At 42.0% G+C, this 21,441-nt stretch overlaps 1 protein-coding gene across 4 annotated transcripts in view; it reads left to right on the forward strand.

The window, feature by feature from the left end:
* znf276 (zinc finger protein 276) overlaps window positions 1-21,441 on the forward strand; it is a 111,700-nt gene that overhangs the window by 62,003 nt on the left and 28,256 nt on the right. The window contains exon 9 of one of the 4 annotated variants that reach the window (XM_061822701.1): window positions 8,976-12,402. The exons of the other annotated variants lie outside the window; for them this stretch is intronic. Coding sequence (XP_061678685.1) covers window positions 8,976-9,134 — 159 coding nt within the window. The 3' untranslated portion in view covers window positions 9,135-12,402. Of the gene's footprint in view, window positions 1-8,975; window positions 12,403-21,441 lie in introns of those variants that run through there. 4 annotated transcript variants of the gene reach the window in all.

Here is a 21,441-nt window from a genome sequence, read left to right on the forward strand (position 1 = left end):
TCCCTGTATTTTGGGGTTCCACCACCAAGTCTCCTTCTCCCCTTTCCTACCAGATGACACACCAAGTACTCTCCTGCCTGTCTCTCTGATCACCTTGGCTGTCGTCGTCCAGTCTTCCGGGAGCTTCGGTTGTCCATCGAGAGCCTGTCTCACCTCTTTCCGGAAGGCCGCACAACATTCTTCCTTTCTCAGCTTCCACCACATGGTTCTCTGCTCTACCTTTGTCTTCTTAATCTTCCTACCCACCACCAGAATCATCCTACATACTACCATCCTAGGCTGTCGAGTTACACTCTCCTCTACCACTACTTTACAGTCAGTAACCGCCTTCAGATTACATCGTCTGCACAAAATATAATCTACCTGCGTGGTTCTACCTCCGCTCTTGTAGGTCACTATATGTTCCTCCCTCTTCTGGAAATAAGTGTTCACTACAGCCATCTCCATCCTTTTTGCAAAGTCCACCACCATCTGCCCTTCAAAGTTCTTTCATGGATGCCGTACTTACCCATCACTTCTTCATCGCCCCTGTTTCCTTTACCAATATGTCCATTACAATCTGCACCAATCACAACTCTCTCGCTGTCTGGGATGCTCAGAACTACTTCATCTAGTTCCTTCCAGAATTTCTCTTTCAACTCTAGGTCACATCCTACCTGTGGTGCATAGCCGCTAACCACATTATACATAATACCCTCAATTTCAAATTTTAGTCTCATCACTCGATCTGATACTCTTTTCACCTCCAAGACATTCTTAGCCAGCTCTTCCTTTAAAATAACCCCTACTCCATTTCTCTTCCCATCTACTCCGTGGTAGAATAATTTAAACCCTGCTCCCAAACTTCTAGCCTTACTACCTTTCCACCTGCTCTCTTGGATGCACAGAATATCAACCTTTCTCCTAATCATCATGTCAACCAACTCCTGTGCTTTTCCTGTCATAGTCCCAACATTCAAAGTCCCTACACTCAGTTGTAGGCTCTGTGCATTCCTCTTTTTCTTCTGACGCTGGATCCGGTTTCCTCCTCTTCTTTGTCTTCGACCCACAGTAGCTGAATTTCCACCGACGCCCTGCAGGTTAGCAGTGCCGGGGGCGGGCGTTGTTAACCCGGGCCACGACCGATCCGGTATGGGATTCTTTAGATGAACGCTCATATTTGTTTGGCACAGTTTTTACGCCGGATGCCCTTCCTGACGCAACCCTCTGCATTTATCCGGGCTTCGGACCGGCCTACAGATTGCACTAGTTTGTGCCCCCATAGGGCTGCATTGCTTATCCACAGGACTAATCGGAAGAAATGTCCTGACCCACTCTCCAGTTAAAGGGTTAAGCTACCCCTTTACCCCAGCCGACTCTAACGGCATGCGTGCAGGAGGACGGGAGCTTCTTAAGTCGGTGTTGAGATGAATTCGCCTAGGTGAACTATCTGCCTTTAGTTTTGCAGAGCCAATCCGATCTGCCCTCACTTATCAGTTCTTAACAGGTAATCTTACAGAGTAAAAGGGTGATAAAGTGATCGCTCCGCTTTTACAGCAGCTTCATCTCTTATGAATCGATTGCACTTGTCATTGACCTAGTAAATTTAACAATCCTTGTTAGAATCATACGGATTTGTTTTATCTTAAGACGGAGAATATCAATGAGTGACTGATTAAAATAGAATTTCACGACTAGATGATGTTTATGTTGTTAAGGATCAATCTTTAATGAGGTTGAATGGTAATAATGAGACAACTCAATATAAGAATGACAAAGAGAGATGAAAATGGAAATTTTAAGTCTTCAATAAAATGATAATCGTTCAAATAACATTCATTACTCGACACCTACTCTCGCCAGTCAAAATTCGATGTTAATTGAGCCTAAATCAATAAAAGGAAACATGATTAAAATGATAATACTGGTGGTAAGTAGGATAGGGTAAATGATAAAAGTAGTAAAAAGTAATAAAAATGAAGTAAGATTAAAAGCATTCAAAAACATTAGAACTTCGGGAAAATAGACATTTTTGAGGGAGCCTGTTAGGGTTAAACAAGTCCTACGAAGCTCAAAGCCCAATTTGGTAATAAGGAATTTTAGGATTAAAGATAAATTGTCTAGCCAACTTGCCCTTCTTAGTTAACCACGTAATGTCGCTGGTATTATCCTGTCATTACCTTATTATTATAGTTGTTTTACTCGCGCCCAATCTTAGATGGAGTAGTCAAAAATAAGAATCCCAAGTTGCTCGAAGACTTCTCCCCGCCAGCTTGCCACACAACTATTACTCCTACAGAAGGACCTGTCTCTTTGTCAGCGAGAAACGAACAAAGAGCCTCGGACTTCCATATCCAAGGTTTTTATAGCTTTTTGGTGGAACATTCTGGAAGGTTTTGGCTGTATCTACGCCCAGTGGGAAGGGCTCTCTTTGTTATCCTATTGGGCCCCTTTCGCCATCCCTAGGTTGACTTGTCACGCCCCTCTTAGCTCACTCAAATTAGGGCCAGGCACCCGCAAACTTAACTGTCATTTCCCCTTTAACCAACATGTTCATCCTTTAAATGTAACCACAACTTGCATTCAGTTTCACTCTAGTTTTTAAGCAATAGCATATATGTATCAACATTCTTGTGAATACAATTCTCTCATGCATTCTCAGGCTTGTTCTTGTTGGTTGCACATCGTGTGTGCCTTGTCTGAGAGAGACAGTCATACACAGGTTATATTCTTTTCACAAAGTAGTTTCAAAGCATCAAATTCTTTACTCAAGGTTCAATGTTTCTTCTTTTTCTTTCGACTTGTCCCATTAGGGGTCGCCGCAGCGTGCCATCTTTTTCCATCTTAGCATATCTCCTGCATTTTCGTCTCCAACCTCAACTGCCCTCATGTCCTCTCTAACAACATCTGTCAACCTTTTCTTTGGTCTTCCTCTCGCTCTTTTGGCTGGCAGATCCATCCTCAGCACTCTTCTACCAATATACTCACTCTCTTGCCTCTGGACATGTCCAAACAATCGAAGTCTGCTCTGTCGAACCTTGTCTCCAAAACATCCAACTTTGACTATCCCTCCAATGCAGTGATTCCCAAACAGTGTGCCGGGGTACATTCGTGTGCCCGGAGCGCTCTTCAGGTGTGCCATGGGAAGTTATCCAAATGTATGTAATTGCTTAAAAAAAACATTTATTTCCAAGAAATAATGAATCTTTATTCATCTATTTATGCCAGTGAGGCACAATCACAGACAGAACAAAAAAATCCTCTTCTATTATATGGCAGGAAGTACATACAGTAATTAATCTATCCATAATTGGTGACATTTACTTTGGTTGGTGTGCCATGGGATTTTTCAATTGTAAAATATGTGCCTTGGCTCTAAAAAAGGTTTGGAAATCACTGCTCTCTGAGTCTAATGAGCTCATTTCTCATCCTATCCAACCTGTTCACTCCGAGTGAGAACCACAACATCTTCATATCTGATACCTCCAGTTCTGCTTCCTGTTGTTTCTTCAGTGCCACTCTCTCTAATCCGTACATCATGGCCACCCTCACAACGGTTTTATAAACTTTGCCCTTCATCCTAGCACAGACTCCTCTGTCACATAACACACCAGACACCTTCCGCCAGCTGTTCCAACCTGCTTGGACCCATTTCTTCACTTCCTTACCACACTCACCATTGCTCTGGATTGTTGACCCTAAATATTTGAAGTCGTCCACCTTGCTATCTCTTCTCCCTGTAGCCTCACTCTTCCCCCTCCACCCCTCTCATTCACGCACATATATTCTGTTTTACTTCGGCTAATCTTCATTCCTCTCCTTTCCAGTGCGTACCTCCATCTTTCGAGTTGTTCCTCCACCTGATCCCTGCTTTCACTGCATATCACATTATCATCTGCGAAGATCATTGTCCAAGGAGAATCCAGTCTAACCTCATCTGTCAGCCTATCCATTAGCACTGTAAACAGGAAGGGGCTCAGAGCTGATTCCTGAGCCAGTCCCACCTCCACCTTAAATTCTTCTGTCACACCTATGGCCCACCTCACCATTGTAATTTTCCACTAGCATCCTCAAGGCAAATAATGCATCTGTGGTACTCTTTCTAGGCATGCAGATACCTACTTCTGTCCTGAGTCTAGCCTCCACTACTCTTTCCCATAACTTCATTATGTGGCTCATCAACTTTATTCCTCTGTAAGTCCCACAGCTCTGAACATTGCCTTTGTTCTAAAAAAATGGGAACTGGTACACTTTTCCTCAATTTTTCAGGCATCTTTTCGCCTGCTTGTATTCTGTTGAATAAGTTGGTCAAAAACTCCACACCCATCTCTCCAAATTGCTTCCACACCTCCACAGGTATGTCATCGGGACCAACTGCCTTTCCATTTTTCATTCTTCGTAGTGCCTTTCTGACTTCCTCCCTTACTAATCGTTGCCACTTCCTGGTCATTCACACTTGCCTCTTCTACTCTTCCTTCTCCCTCATTTTCTTCATCAACTCTCGAAGTATTCTTTCCATCTATTTAGCACAATACTGGCACCAATCATCACAATGAAATCCCCTTGTTTATACCAGAAAAATATAACAAATCAGTTGTATTGCCTTGAAGACAATTTAATCAAACACACAATCCAGTACAACATCAAAATAAGACAAAATAGAGGTACAATGGTGGTTTCGTTACATGTAACACCAGCTAACGAGCGAAACGACATATTGTCACCAAAATCTGAACGAATGTCCTTCTAGGAGAATGTTACTCGTTCCTGTAGGCGAATGTTGCTTCCAGCGATGGAGTAATGAATCCAGAAAAGTCCAAAAGACGTGAGGCAGAAGGCAAGTAGGCGGAAGGCCAGTCGTTACTTGTCTGAAGCAGCACGTGGTTGAAAGAAGCCCCGTCAAAAAACCATCCCTTCATTATAGAGGCAGTTCTTGAAAATTCCACAAAGATCCGCATTCGACAACGTTTTTCAGAACGCTCAACAAAGGTTCCGCGTCAGATGACATAAGAGTGTACGCAACAACATGTACAAAACTAATTCAATACAATGAATACAGAAAGAATGCAATACAATGTGATGCATAACTCAATACAGCCACTCATAACACTCTCCCCCTAAAAGAAAAAGTTACGAATAAACTTTCTGTTGTACTATAACTAAATAAGCAACAATTCAAGGATGCATCAGGACACTACCTGCACCTATATCACTTGCATCAAATTGCAATTGAAATGCTTTCTCAAAGTTAGGTGCCTGCAACACTGCAGAATCAATGACTATGGCTTTGACTTTTTCAAATGCAGCTTGACAACTTCCATTCCAACGAAATTTAATCCTTTTCTCCAAAAGGTTAATAAGTGTAGATACCACATCAGAGAAATTTCGGCAAAGTTTCCTCTCATAGCCTGCTGTAGCCAGGAATCTCATGAGTTCTCTTACACTGTGGAACAGGGAAATGTACTATATATAGCCTCAACTTTAGCATTGACTGGGTTGTACCAGACTGTGCCCTACAACATGCCCTAAATATACAACTTGTGCCTTTCCAAACTCACAGTTCGCAAGATTGACAGTCAGTTCACTACCGACAGTCTCTCAAGGAATTCCCAAATTCTCTTCAGGTAATTGTCCCATTCCATGGCGTAAACAATGACGTTATCCATGTAGGCTTTGACACCTTCCAGACCTAATGTCACATTGTTGACGAGGCTTTGGAACCTTGCTAGGGCATTCTTCAAGCAGAATGGCATGACGTTCTATTGATATAGTCCGTCGGGGGTAGTGAATGTCGCAAGCTTCTTACCACGGTCTGTGAGCGGCACCTGCCAGAAGCCCTTCAAAAGGTCAAACTTACTCATGTACTTAGCTTGATCGACATGATCAATGCAATCATCCACTCATGGTAGAGGATAGAAGTCAGTTTGTGAGAGCGCATTGACAGTTTACATGTTAGTGCAGCAGCACCAACCACCACCACTTTTTGTCACAAGAACTCCACGGACTGTCACGGGGTTGGTCTTCAACTAAACCACAACAAAACTGAGACAATTGTTTTGGGCAATAAAGAAAAGAGAATTACTGTTACGAAATACCTGGACTGAGTAGCTTTAAAAACAAAAGACCAAGTTCGAAACCTTGGTGTCCTGATAGATTCCTTCCTGACTTTCAATAGTCATATCAAATCAATCACAAAAAATGCCTTGTACCATCTTAAGAACATATCTAGAGTGAAGGCTTATATGTGTCAAGCAGACCAGGAAAAGCTCATCCATGCTTTTTTCTCTCAACTAAACCTGACTACTGTAATGGTCTTCTGACTGGACTCTCCAAAAAGAGCATGAAACAGCTGCAGGTCATTCAGAATGCTAAAGCTCAGGTTCTGAGCAGAACAAAGAGGTCAGAGTGTAGGAATCCAATTCTAAAGACCTTACACTGGCTTCCAGTCAACAGAATAGATTTTTAAGTTCTACAACTGGTATATAAATCACTAAATGGTTTAGGCCCTCACTAAATGAAAGAAATGCTTACGGAATACAAACGCAGTAGAGCTCTGAGGTAGATCCATGTTGAAAACTACTACTAATACCAATATTTAAATAAATGACTCCTGGTTTTGCACAAACTCCCATTCATTAACTATGATTGAAAAAAAGACGGCGGTTGACGGCTCGTGAACGCGGAAGTGTGTTCGGCGACAAGTTAACCTTTGCCGGAATCCATCAATCTTTTCCGCTAGTATTCAGTACAATTTCAAATATTTAAATAAATGGCTCCTGGTTTTACACAAACTCTCATTCATTAACTATGATTGGGGGGGAAAAAAAATGACGACGGAGTCGTCTCCACGGAACGTACATGGAAGCGATTGTGGCCACACTTAACCTCTGTAAACCTCTGCGCCAGAGTTTTTTCAATACGCGTTGTTATCAAATGAGCCAACTTGGCATTATAAATATTTTTTGGTAATTTGAGATTGAGAAGAATAATTCCTACCTGAAATGAAGCGATCGCTACACAGGCGTGTGTGTATTTTGGTTGGGCACCATACATCATGTTTAATTGCCAAAATCCATCAATATTTTCTGGTCTTTCCAGCTGGTATTCCATAGAATGATCTCTTTGAATAGCTCTCTTGTCTGTTGTGACGACCAACAGCACAAAAGGTCTTGGGTCAATGTCTCTCGCAATGTTGAGAGCTCTATTTGACCGGCAATATGGTGCGGTGAAAATGGTGATGTCACGTGCATGAGCTCTATACATACATAGAAGACATTATATATAGTTATAGTTTTTTTTCCCTGTTTGAAATGTTTTATTTCTTTGTATTGAAATCCTATTAATCATTGCATTACCTTGTGTATGAAATGCGCGATATAAATTTGCTTTGCTCTGCCTTTACCCGGGCTGCACGGTGGATCAGCCGGTAAAGCGTTGGCCTCACTCTTCTGAGGTCTCAGGTTCAATCCTGCACCCACCTGTGTGGAGTTTCCTCTGGGCACTCTGGTTTCCTCACGCATTCCAAAAACATGCAACATTAATTGGACACTCTAAATTGCCCCTAGGTGTGATTGTGAGTGCAGCTGTTTGTCTCAATGTACCTTGCGATTGACTGGCAACCAGTTCAGGGTGTACCCCGCCTCCTGCCCGTTGACAGCTGGGATAGGCTCCAGCACTCCCTGGAACCTTCATGAGGATGAGCGGTGAAGAAAATGTATGGATGGATGCCTTTACCCTGCATCATTTTGGACTCTGGGAGGAAACCAAAGTGCCCCAAAAAAATTCCACGAGGCAAACATGCAAATGCTGCACAGTCAGGGCCGGAATTTGAACAGTTCGTAGTACCTCGCCAATGTGGCGAGAAGTGCCAAACTGGCAATTTAACCGCATTTGGCAACTGGTGTGTGTTACTGAAACCTGAAAACCTGGATGCACCTTTTGGCATTAATGGTGCCTTTAGAAATATGTTACCCATGCTCAGGGCACTAAAACAGTCCCATACCATCAAAGATGCTGGCTGGACTTTGAGGTGATCACATTTCAGGTGGTCATTTTATTCAGAATCAGATTCAGCTTTTCATGGCAAGTATGAACAACACACAAGGAATTTTTCTCATGCCTCCTTGGCAAAGAACAAACTAACAAGAACGAAGAACAAGACATTCAATGAATAGGAACTATTTCTCATAAGAATCACAGTTGTGCATAATGCAGTCTTCTCCATTTAAAGCAGTTAAACTGCATCAAAGCCCCACATTATGTTAAGATTATACAGCGTGTCCTTAAATTGCGTGAATGCTGTCGCTCCTGTTAAAACTTGGACCATCCTGAGGCGACCTAGAACATCGTGGAGACGCACAATGATGGTCAAGAGCTCTAAATCAAAGTGGAGGAAAGCGGAACGCAAGTGGAGAAAAACTAAACTCCAAATTGACTATGACCCCTACAAACAGTGTCTTTGTAATTTTAACCAAGAGTTAGAGCTACACAGGAACACTTTTCTGAAATCATCAGTAAGAACCTCAGCAATACTCATGCTCTATTTGCTTTGGTTGACAACCTTACAACCCCACCGATTCAGATAGATCCAGAACTCGTAACAGCTGACAAATGCAATGAGTTTGCCTATTTTAGTGAAAAAATACAATCCATCTGGTCAAATGTCAGCACAAATCAGCAAAAAGATAAAATGATCTCACTTTTGAAGCCACCCAGAGAAATGTCTATTGACTTCGTTTGATACAGTTGACCAAAAAACTGTAGAGAAAACTGTTCAGCAGTTGAAACCATCAACGAGCTGTCTCAACTCAATAACATCTGACTTTTTCAAAACTATTGTGAAGTCAATGCAACCTGATTTGCAGCAAATAATCAATTGCTCACTTCAGTCTGGGAAGTTTTCCAAAATTTCTAGCTACTGTTAAGCGCTTCTAAAAAACAGCATTGAATGATTCCATTTTAGCAAGCTATTGACCCATCTCAAATCTCCCGTTCAGTGCCTTCTCTGCCATCTTCCAGTGGATCTAAAACTTCCTGACGGGCAGGACACAGCAGGTGAGGCCACCTCATCCACATGCACGTTCAGCACCGGGGCACCCCAAGGGTGTGTCCTCTCCCCTCTGCTCTTCTCGCTCTACACAAGTGACTGCCCTTGAGGCACCCGACCGTCAAACTCCTCAAGTTCGCAAATGACACTACAGTCATTGTCTTATTCCAAGACTGTGACGAGTCTGCGCATCAACAGTAAGTGGTGAGACTGGAGCTTTAGTTGGGCCAACACAACCTGTCATTGAACACTAAAGACTGCAGAGATGATTGTGGACTACACGAGGCATCCTTCACCACAGCTATCCCTGACGATGTCCAACTGTCTTGTCATCCGCTGAGACCTTCTAGTTCTTTGGAATTACGGTCTCCCATGACCTGAAGTGGTAGACGAACATCAACTCCATCCTCAAAAAAGCCCCGCAAATGATGTACTTCTTGTGGCTTCTTCAAGCACGACCTGTCACAAGAGCTGTTGAGACAGTTCTATACAGCGGTCATCCAGTCAGTACTATGTGCCTCAATCACAATCTGTTTTGGGGTTGCAAATGTATATGTGAACATTGACTGGTGTACAAACAGCAGGATCATTGCAGTCTCACGCAGACCAGTGTTACCTCTAATTTTTCACATGTCTTGAGCATACAAACAAGCTCCCCGAGCACACCGAGGAACACTGTGAGCAACATCAGAAAGCTCACTGTGGCCACACACACACGTCACACCTGGTATCATGGAAAGTTTCATGGCTTGTTAAAAGGATCAAATTACAACAGCAATTTCCATTAGTTAACTTTTAACATAACTAATTTGGTACACTTAAAATGAAAAAGACAAAACATTGAAGATTTGTCGTGAGACTTGTCGTATATTACATGTGAGGGTACTTCTTTGGCTTAGGTCAGCAAGGTCCAGTTTTGGCATGGGTGAGTGTCTTGCCTTGAAAGAAATGAGACATACAAACCTTTCAGGCATAACATGTTGTTCACATAAAAACATTTACATTTTCCACAATGTGAGCTGTAGCTAGTCATACAGTCTGTTTTACTCTTTTTCTAATGCCTATACATTATCTAGTCATAATAGAATTTAATTATTAACATCTATAAATAAAACATCTTAATAAATGTCACTATGGTTAAATCTGACTTAAAATTTACCTTATTTTTCACATCTGTCCTTCTCACTTTTCCAATGGTTGACCGAGAGAAAGTGGAATATGCAATTCTAAGAAGAGTTTCCACATCTCTCATCAAAGGTACATCATTCCACGCATCATCAATGCCCAAGTCTTCTCCATGGGCCACACAATGTTGTTCAGTTAGGTGTGGTATTTGGCGCTTCAACGGAACTGCAACTCCATTTTCCTAGCATTACTGAGGCACCATCAGAGGTCAGCATGACCATTCTCCGCATGTCCAGTCCATGTTTGGAATAAAACTGAGTTATTGCCTGCACAATATCATGAGTAGCGCATGCTGTTAACTGGATGATGCCACCAAACAGTTTTATAGCTGACATAATTTTCCTCCCTGAATTTGATATACAGTGCCCTCGGTAATTATTGGCACCCCTGGTTAAGATGTGTTTTTTAGCTTTTGATATATATATATTTTTTTAAATAATATGGGATCCTAATGGAAAAGAGAGAAAAATCCAACCTTCAATACAAGTGCATTTATTCAGTGGGGAAAAAAATCCCACATACAGAAATAATTATTTGACATCAAATAATGTGCGTCACAATTATTAGCACCCCTGGTGTTAATACTTTGTACAACCCCCATTTGCCAACAAAACAGCACATATTCTTCTCCTATAATATTTCACAAGATGGGAAAAGATAGAAAGAGGGATCTTCAGGCATTCCTCTTTGCAGAATCTCTCTAAATCATCCAGAGACGTGGGTCCTTTCCTCTTCAGCTCACTCCACAGGTTTTCAATAGGGTTGAGGTAAGGGGACTGAGATGGCCATGGGAGGAGCTTGATTTTGTGTCTGGTGAACCATTTCTGTGTAGATTTGGCCATATGTTTAGGGTCATTGTCTTGCTGAAAGACCCAGTGATGACCCATCTTCAGCTTTCGGGCAACAGATTTTGATTTAAAATTTCCTATGGTGGTGGTGTCCTATGGTATTTCAAAGCATTCATGATGCCATGCACCCTAACAAGGTTCCCATGGCCTTTGGAAGCGAAGCCCCACAGCATCACTGACCCACCCCCATACTTCACAGTGAGTATGAGGTGCTTTTCAGCATGCGTATCTTTCGTGGCACACCAGACCCACTTAGAGTGTTTGTTGCCAAAAGGCTCAATATTGGTCTCATCTGACCAAAGCACACGGTCCCAGTTGAAGCCCCAATACCGCTTGACGAACTCCAGACGTTTCCGTTTATGATTGTGAGTGAGGAAAGGTTTTCTCCGTCCATGCATCCCAAACAGTTTGTTGGCGTGTAGACAGCGCCAGATGGTTGATTTGGAGACTTTGTGACCCCAGGATGCTACCATTTATTGTAATTCTGTAACAGTGAGCTTTGGGGATCTTTTGATTTCTCTTACCATCCTCCTCACTGTGCGTGGTGGCAAAATAAACATGGGTCCTCGTCCAGGCTTGTTTACCACTGCTCCAGTTGTTTTGACCTTCTTAATTATTCCTCTCACAGTGGATATGGGCAGCTGCAGTTGAGTGGCAATCTTCTTGTAGCCTCTGCCCGACCTGTGAAGGTTGACACACATCGGCCTCACTTGTATACTGTGTTCCTTTGTTTTTCCCATGTTTAAGAGTGGATAAGAGAAATGGCTTCTTGTGTCACGTCATATTTATACCCCAGGGAAACAGGAAGTGATGAATTACTAATTAAATGTTCCTTATACCCTGGTAAACTTTGTAAACTACTGTAGAAATGACAGAAATGCTACAATTATATTTATTTCCTGGGAATTGTTAAGGGTGCCAATAATTGTGGAACAGGTGATTTAATGAAAAATAATTATTTTTTAGTCAGGGATTTTTTTTATTTTCTTACAATTCATTTGAGTTGAAGTTTACATTTTCCTAAAATTTTCAGTGTGACAGTATTCTCCTGCAATAAACTGAATTTATTTTAAAGCTTTTAACACATCTTAACCGCGGGTGCCAATAATTATGGAGGGCACTGTATATATGACTAGCATTTTGTGTACTGTTATGTCTGTGCTCTCATCTACTATCAGGGTATGCCGGGAGGCATTTTTAACCTTATACATAGTCTCATTCTGCAATATCTCATTGATTGAATTCACAAATTCAAAGGATAGTTTTTTCCTCGCCAGCTTTCTGGTATATTCACATACTTTGCCATGTGATTGTCGATTTGTTGAACTGACAGCATTACCGCATTAAGGCATTCATTTTAACTGCAAGTAAAATATTGTCAATGAGAACTTTAACTTGCTCGGTGTCAATTTTTTTGGGTGACAGCTCGTTCTTTTTCTCCCGGTTGTTTGCACTCTCCCGCAATAATATACCTATCCCTTTTCCCATCTTGAGTTTTCGTATGATTCCAACAGCATTCAAGTTACTTTTCTGGTGGATGTGTCGCTTGAGGTGGTCCACCTTCCATTTCATCCATGTTTTTCCATCGGAAAACTCATTTGCAACTTTAACCTCCCTGCATGTTTTGCAGAGCAGACCCTTCTCACTTGAAAAAGAAAAGATCTCACCCAGTTTCACCGCTTGTTCATCTATTTGCACATACTCCGACAACCATTCCATCTTAAAAGAACTACAGCTCTTCTTTACTTTGGTATGGGGAGTCGACGTATCACATTCACTGCCCGCTCGTTTCGTCATGATATGGAGTTGTTAGCGTTACCGCCGCTTATGTTATGGTGTTTTTATGAGCCGACCATATGCGCACGTACTGTCAATGACATGACTGCCGCGTAGGCACCTGTCGCTCACTGAATTACACAGCAAAATGACAGATAGGTTTCCTTCTGTGCTGAGAGTGTGCAACAAGTGCGCAGTTGCGCACCTTAGAGGGAACAGTGACGCAGACACTTATCTCCCAAGGGAGCTAATAGTAGTCATTGTAGTAGCTGTCTATATCGCGCCAGATGCCAATGTTAGAACAGCACCTTCTTCTTCTTCTACCCTTCTGCTCGCGACTGTAAACCAACAGCACCTCGCCCACTCCAACTGAATGTTTATTGTTGCTGGTGACTTCAATCAAGTGTGTTTAAAGACATTTCTTCCGAAATTCATCCATTATGTGAAGTGTCCCACCAGAGGAGACAAAACCCTGGACCATGTATGCTCCATTATTAAACATACAGCTTCTTCGGTCCCATCTTTCTGGATCCGATCATGTTTGCATTTCCCTTATCCCCACAAACATCCCCCTACTAAAACAAACAAGGCCACAACACAATTGCAACATGCCCTGAGAATCCACTCTCTTTTATGCAGGATTGTTTTGTCACGCACTGTTTAATAATTATTTGAACACCAGAACCTCCATAAAAACACATACTGTTCTGTAGTATATCAAAAACAGCATAGACACTGTGACTGTCAATAGTCCAGGTTTTACCTAACCAATGCCTTGGATACCCGGGAGACTGAGCCACTCCTGAGACGCCGCTTCAGGTCAGGGGGCGAGGTACGATACACCGCTGACAGAGCTGTTTTAAAGAGAGGCATCAAAGTGGCCAATGTGGTATAAAAAAGGAAACATTGAGGAGCACTTCACAGAAAATATCTTTTAAAAAAAAAAAAAGGTGCAATTACAACAAACTACATGAAAAATAACCAAATGTGTGCTGGAAACAGACTTCTCGCGAGTAGAGGAACTAAACCGTTTCTTTGCCCGCTTTGAAACTGACATATCAGATTTGGTCTCATCACCACCTTTTATCAGCAGTACACTAATAATTCAGGAACATGAAGTGAGACGTGTGCTCAGGAATGTAAACACCAGGAAGGCTGCTGGCCCAGATGGAGTGCCTGGGAAGGTACTTAAAGCCTGTGGTGATCAGCTGACTAGTGTTTTAACAAAAATCTCCAACAGTTTCCTGCATTAATCACCCATTCTCTCCTGCCTGAAATCTGCAACAATCATCCCCATCCCCGAAAAGATAGCCATTGACAATCTGAATGATTGCAGGCCTGTTGTACTCACGCCTGTGATCATGAAGTGCTTTGAATGTTTGGATATTTATTTTTAAGTTATTTTAGCAATAACTGTGCCCTGGTGTGAATATTTTTTACCTGAGTTACTTTACCTCATCTTTAAGATGTGTTTTATTTAATTGGTTCAACAACTTTGTGGAGAAGTACTCATCTCGTTGTATGATATCATAGATTTTTTATTTGATTTAATCTCTGACGTTCAGCAATGCCATCTCTACGTCTTTACGGGCTGTCTTTTTGCCAATGTCCCTTCTCTACAGTCGTGGCAAGTGTCTTCATGGAAATCATCACTCTCCCGGTTGCTGTTGGCGCGGCCTCTTCTATCCCCTCCACGTTTCATGCTTCATCTACCCTGTCCTTGAATTTAAAATTGTCCTTGAGTAAGTGCAGCTATCGCAGCAATTCCTTTGCCAAATCCTGTTCTTTTTTTCTTCTTCTGGTTGCATTCTTTGGTCTCAGCATGTTTGGTATGTCGTATAATTTCTGCCAGGCGGTTGTTTGACCAGCCGCCAATCAAAGCATAAGTCGTGATTTTGGTCAATAGGGAAAATTGAAAGTCCATAGCTGAGCTCAATAGCTTTCACAAACGTCCTTGAGGTGGTCCAAGTACTCAGCTGCTGTCTCCTTGCTCCTCGGACGCAGGCACGCATCCGTGATTGGTTAGTGCATAGTGGGAAGTGCATCTCCAACCTATCGCCTATGGCTGTCATTCGCACTTCCCAAGGTCCATTCAAGTTCCAAGAGGCAGTCCTTGGTTGCAGCTGCTCCTACTCCCCTTGTTCCACTATTGCAGCAATTTTGCCAAAAATTCTACACTCCAAGATGGACGAGAAATTTGCAGACCTCGCTGACGATGGGCCTCCACTGTCAGGGAAACTGAAGTAAAGCTGAACACAGCTTTCGCCCAGCTTCTCTGGGATGTGGTCGCTCTTTTGGTGCCTCCTTCATTTCCTCATTGATGTGATGGTTCACCGGGACTTGTTGACAGTCCAGGCCGGGGACCTCGATCTTTGGCATGCGGAAGTTCGGATGCATCTTGGCCTTCAGTACTGGAACTGGCAGTGATGGCATACCCGGGACCCATATTTCCTATACCATGGCAGGAGGTGGCAAGCTGCCAGCAGCAGGAGCCAGCTGAACAGGCAGAGTGTATGACAGAGCAGCAGCAGCTTGTGTGTAGAGGGGATGGAGTGGAGCGTTTCCAAGCACCGTTGCCGCATGCGGAAGAAGGGGCCAATGGTTGTCATCATCGCTGCGTGATTGCTGTTTGACTTGTGTAGGATATAAGAGTACCTAGTACGGCAACCTCGACTACAGTGTCAAAAGAGGAGAAACATAGTCATCAATTTCTTTGCACTCTTTTTCTTTTTTCACTTTTCCCTCGTCTTAATTATTTTGAATTGCTTTTGCTTATTAGCTTCTGTCAATCATATTTCCAGACATTTTGCATTTTTCTCATTGTCTTTTCAATCCGTAATTTTAATTGCTTTGTTCTTCTTTACACTACTTTTCTCCTCTTCCAACTTTTCTTTTAAATATTGCAACTGCCGGATAATTAAACTTCCTGTGACTGGAAAACCATAGTCAGTTACCCATTTCTCTACTCATGTTATTGAATTCTCCCCATGTTTCTCTTCATATGGGTCATGATTGGTGATGTGTATACTCGTAAATCCCTGTTTTTGTTATCACTGGTTTTGCTCTTCCCACTCCCAATTTTTCAGAAGCGCTTCTCTTTATCAGAATATTCGAAGGTCTTAGAAATTGTCAGGGACTCGAAACCCTTAATTATTGGGTCTTGAGGACTTGAACCCCTTACCATCAGATCTTGAAGCTCTGAATCCTTCACTGAATTTAAACCTCGGGCCTTGAACCCCTCACTGAACTGTACTTTATGGTACGGAATCAAACCCTACTAATGGAAGGTGGGGAGAGCACTACCAATACCCCTTAATATAAAGACAAGATTGTTCCCACCAAAAAACAAGAAATAAATGAGAAAATTCTTTACCATAGTTCTCTATTCTAGTTCATTTGGAATCCTGAGGTGATGGGCAGTCCAGGAAGGCAGCCAGACAGTCTCCCGTCCTAATTCTTGTGTAATGGCCGGACAAGTTTCTCGGATGATCAGTCACTGGTCTGGAGAGCCTCTGGATTGGCAATCAATCCTGGAATGCCACTTCTGACAACAACTGTTTTGGGAAAATCTTTTTCTGCCACCATAAACAGGGAGATAATCTTGTCTTTGTGGATTTTTATGACAAATAGAAAGGGATAGTCTTTGCAAAGGGAGGAAAAGTCTTAAGAGTTCTCACTCCTTTCCACAAATCTAGGGACAAATTTTGTTATTCTGGTGTCCTGACAAGTACAGAATGGTGTGTGCAATGGAAATAACTTTAATCTCTGAGGGTTTGTGCACACTTTGAATCGTTGCTTCAATTTCTCTTTCTTTTTCCAGCCAGGAAACAGTGTTTGCCGTTCCACTCATTAAAGGGTACGGAAGGTCCTCAATGCACCTTTTTTCTAATGTTATACATTTTTTATGCAGAATTTGAATCTGAAATCTGTTGCAAAGGAAACATTTTTATTTTTCATCGGCAAAAAATGATAGCACATTGCTCGATTCGCCGAAAAAAGATGACAACAGAGGGGAAATACCCGACAAGGGACGTGACGTCATAGCCGGTGAGAACATCATGGCGCCCTTCGACTACAATGCGAGAATGACTATGGATTTCCCGGTAATTCCATCAATGAACTTGAATCTGATGGGTCTCAAGAAGACAGTGATGAATATGAGCTTTATAAAGGCGTTAAAGGTTATCAATTTGAGTCAGACAGCTAATAAAGCTCAGATAATGTCGGTCGAAGGCAAAAAGGAGGAGGAAAGTGGCTTAGTTGGCAGAAGAAGAAGATGAATGCACAGACCCTACACCTGTGTGTAGGGACTTTGAATGTTGCGACTATGACAGGAAAAGCTCAGGAGTTAGTTGACATTATGATTAGGAGAAAGGTTGATATATTGTGCATCCAGGAGAACAAGTGGAAAAGGAGTAAGGCTAAAAGTTTGCAATCAGGGTTTAAATTATTTTAGCATGGAGTCCATGGGAAGAGAAATGGAGTAAAGGTTATTCTGAAAAAAGAGCTGGCTAAGAATGTGTTGGAGGTGAAAAAAGAATCAGATCGAGTGATGAGGATAAAATTTGAAATTGAGGGTATTATGTATACTGTGATTGGCGGCTATGCCCCACAGGTTGGATGTGACCTCGAGTTGAACGAGAAATTATGGAAGGAACTGGACGAAGTAGTACTGAGCAGCCCAGTCAGAGAGAGAGTTCTGATTGGTGCAGATTTCACTTGACATGTTGGCGAAGAAAACAGGGGTGATGAAGAAGTGATGGGGAAGTACGGCATCCAGCAAAGAAACTAAGGGTGCTGAAGATGGAGCTGCCAGGCAAAAGAGTGAGAGGAAGACACAAGAAAAGATTGATGGATGTTGTGAGGGAGGACATGAAGACTGTGGGTGATAGAGAGGAAGATGCACGAGATGGGCTTAGATGGAAAAAGATGACACACTGTGGCGACCCCTAATCGGGACCAGCCGAAAGGAAAAGAAGAAGACAACACATACGTTCTAAATAGCTGAACAGATGAAGGTGGCAACCCAGCTAGAAGGACATGCTTGTTTTGGAAAAACGGGACTGTTAAGCATTGTGTGAAGTTGAGCCCCGTAGCTCAGTGGTTAGAGCACTGGTTTAGTAAACCAGGGGTTGTGGGTTTGTATCCCACTGGGTCCTCCACTCCCTGAGAAGGGTTGCGTTAGGAAGGACATCCGGTGTAAAAATTGTGCCTAACATACATATGCGTTCATCTGAGATGACACGCAGTGGCGACCCCAAAAGGGACAAGCCGAAAGAAACACACACACATACAGAGTCTAAGTTGGTATATTTTCACAAATGAGAATTTTAATGAACGAAATCCGTTTAAAATGTTGCCATGTTAATTTGAGAGCTACCTACCCAGTAAACAGTACCCAGACCTGTCCAATCCCTTTTTTGGTCACAATTTTCCCAAAATGTCATGAGCAAAACCGCAAAACTTGAAACTGAAAACTTTAAACTGGTATCTTGTGGTTTTGTTTTGCATAAATGCTTAAAATAGAACTAAGTGGGGTGGATGGTTGTTTACTTGACTGATATGGGTCTTTGAGCTGTAAAGGTTTGTGAATGTTAACAGATTTTTATTTATTTATTTATTTTTATCATAGCCACAGGTGTGCATGTAAATGCTGCATACCTATGCACGAGAGTCAACATATTCACCAGAAAATGGCAGATTATCCAGACCAGGGGTGCTCAATGGGTCGATCGCGAGGCAATCTTGGTCGATTGCAGGACGGCGTGCCAAAAAAAAAAAAAAAAAAGTCAGCTCATGTTCACTCTAAACTGTGCGCATGCGCAATTGTGCACCGCTGATGCACTCTCTTTGCAGATATTCTGCGTTGCGTGGAAAAAAAAAATCCAATGCTAATTGAAAGTATAACATACAACTATTCAGTTTGTTGCATTTTGCAATGTGATTCAATGAGCGAGGGATGACTGGTTGTTCCATCCAATGGCACAATTCACATATGTACTGTAAAAAAAAGAAGAGAAGCCACTGGTTTCTTTGAAGCTTGCACATGGAACTTTCTCTAACAATGACCGCTGTTCCGCCACACTTTCTTTTTCTTTTTCCTACTTTACGTTATAATAATAATTACAAATGTTACAGTACTTACACAGCCCATCAATGTGTTTTATAATGACAGCGTCCATCACCGTTGCTTTAGTTGGCATCACAGTCTGGGCAACGTAGAGCAAAGACGAGGTAGACATGCTGCTTATGTTTACTTTTGATATTAATGGGGAAAGTTAAAAAAAGAAATGCTGCTGTTTTAAGATGCAATGACTGTTGGAATATGTGAATAATCAGAGAAAAAGTGGTCAAACTGGATGAGATTCTCTCTTTTCAAGTGGGACACCCTTGGCACAGCCTAATCCTGGATGAAAGCACAGACAATACAGTCCACATAAAGCCAATTCTGTATTTTGAATATAAATATAAATTTATATATAGTATAATATATCACACAACATGAATAACATAACATTGGGAGCATCATCATTTAGAGTGTCCAATTAATGTTGCATGTTTTTGGGATGTGGGAGGAAACCTGAGTTCCCGGAGAAAACCTACGGAGGCCTTGGGAAAACATGCAAACTTCACACAGGGAGGGCTAGGATTTAACACGGGTCCTCGCCACTGTGAGGCCTACGCTTTCCAACTGCTCCACAGTGCCACCATTTGTTCACATTATTGTCCTGTTTTTCTAGTTGAGAATGGTCAAGAACGACATCTTCTATCATTCAACCATGTAAACATTGTTAAAGTTTTCAGGAAAAAAAATACATACTTTCGCAACTTATCTTTTAACAAAAGCTCTTCGCAGTTTTGGTACTGTTTTGGGAGGGGCTGAGCTTGTCGAAGCGTGTCCGGGTTCAGCGGCCGATCCAAGTTCGCATTTTGTGCTTTTAGCAACAGCGATCTGTTAAGGTGTTGGAACTGGCTGTATGGTAGGCATTGATCCAGGTTTTAACAGTATTTTACATTCAAAACCCATCAGACTGCTGACTGTCTCTAAACAAATGGGTTTTTCTTCGGCGTAAATACGAAAGGTTCAATGCTAGTCCCGCAACAGGATGTTTACCTGTAGTGACGTCAGAGGTCAGCCACACGAAAGGAGTGGTTCTTCAGACACGGGAAACTTGGTCAAAGTTTGTGGACTTTTCTTCATAAACACTGATATTTCTATGGTAAAAACATTGAAAAGGTTATGCATTTTATGGTACAGTTGAACATATATTTTCATCTAGATGAGATCATTTGCATTAGAAAATAGACATTCCATACCCTTTAAAATCAACTCATCTGGATGGTTTCTTCTTGCAGCTAAAATATGGCTAACTTGAAAAGCAATGGTTATACAAGTTGTTATGCTTTCACTCAATGCTGAGTGGATGAATTTGAATTTGTCATGAGTAACATGCAGCTGCTCTAGGTTGCCTCATTTGTGAAGCGCAGCATTTTTGTGAGGCCTATGATATACCAATTTCATGATGTGAAAAGGAGTTCATTTGCTTTTTTTTCCCTGCACCATATAAATCCAACTACCCTGTGTAGTTTTCAGGCACACTTCAGAATAACACTTTTTTCCTTTTATGCTTCTAACCCTGCCAGATATATTTTTATTATGTGGGCATTGGATGGTATTGGGTTAATTCTCTTGCTAACTTGCTATGTCAGTGTAGAATCCTAGCATTCATTGTGTTTCACTCTGGACAAGAGTCATCAATGTACAGTCAATCTAACTGTTAAACTATTCTAATTTATTGACAATTATACTGGAAAGGAAAAAAAATACCAAGTACCATAAATTACTGGACCAATAAGCAGAATTGTGAAGAGTAGTTGTGAATTTGACTGCCTAAAGGACAAATCAAGCTCAAAGACTACTGCTAACCTTCTCAATGCAAGACACATGAAAGCCTGCATGGAGTGTGCTTGGGGAAAAAAAGACCTGGAGGATTCCAAGATGGTTAGAAATCATATTCACTGGTCTTATGAGACCAAGATGGATGTTTTTGGCCTGAATTCTTAGCGGTATATGCAGAAAAAAACAGGTACTGAGCATCATTTGTCCAATATAGTCCCAACAGAGAAGGATTGTGGCGGCAGCATCATGCTGTTGGGGTGTTTTTCAGCATCAGAGACAGGACGATTGACCAAGGTTCGAGGCATTCGGGTCAGGCGTTCGGGTTCAGCCTAATGTTTATCAAGTGTTCCCATTTATAAGTAAATTGTGGAATGTCTCCAAAAGCCGAACGAATAATGGAAAAACATGGACAAAACAAGAGATCAGATTACAGAGGCCACGACTCGGGTCGGTGCCATCTTGATCTGCGCACACAATGGGTTCACAGTGTAGATGGACAATGTCCCGAAGCATAATGTCAAAACGACCAAAGACTTTTATAAGCCTCGGAGGAGGAGTGTTATACAATGGCCAAGTTAGTCCCCTGACCTGAAGACTGAAGACAAAAATGAAGCGGAAATGCCTCAAACAAGCAAGAACTGTTAACGGTTACAGTGGAGGTTTGGCACAGCATCAGCTGTTTATTCTTCCCAGACTTGAGGCTGTAA

Source organism: Syngnathoides biaculeatus, chromosome 6 (genome assembly GCF_019802595.1).
Source record: "Syngnathoides biaculeatus isolate LvHL_M chromosome 6, ASM1980259v1, whole genome shotgun sequence".
In the NCBI taxonomy this organism is placed as follows: Eukaryota; Metazoa; Chordata; class Actinopteri; order Syngnathiformes; family Syngnathidae; genus Syngnathoides; species Syngnathoides biaculeatus.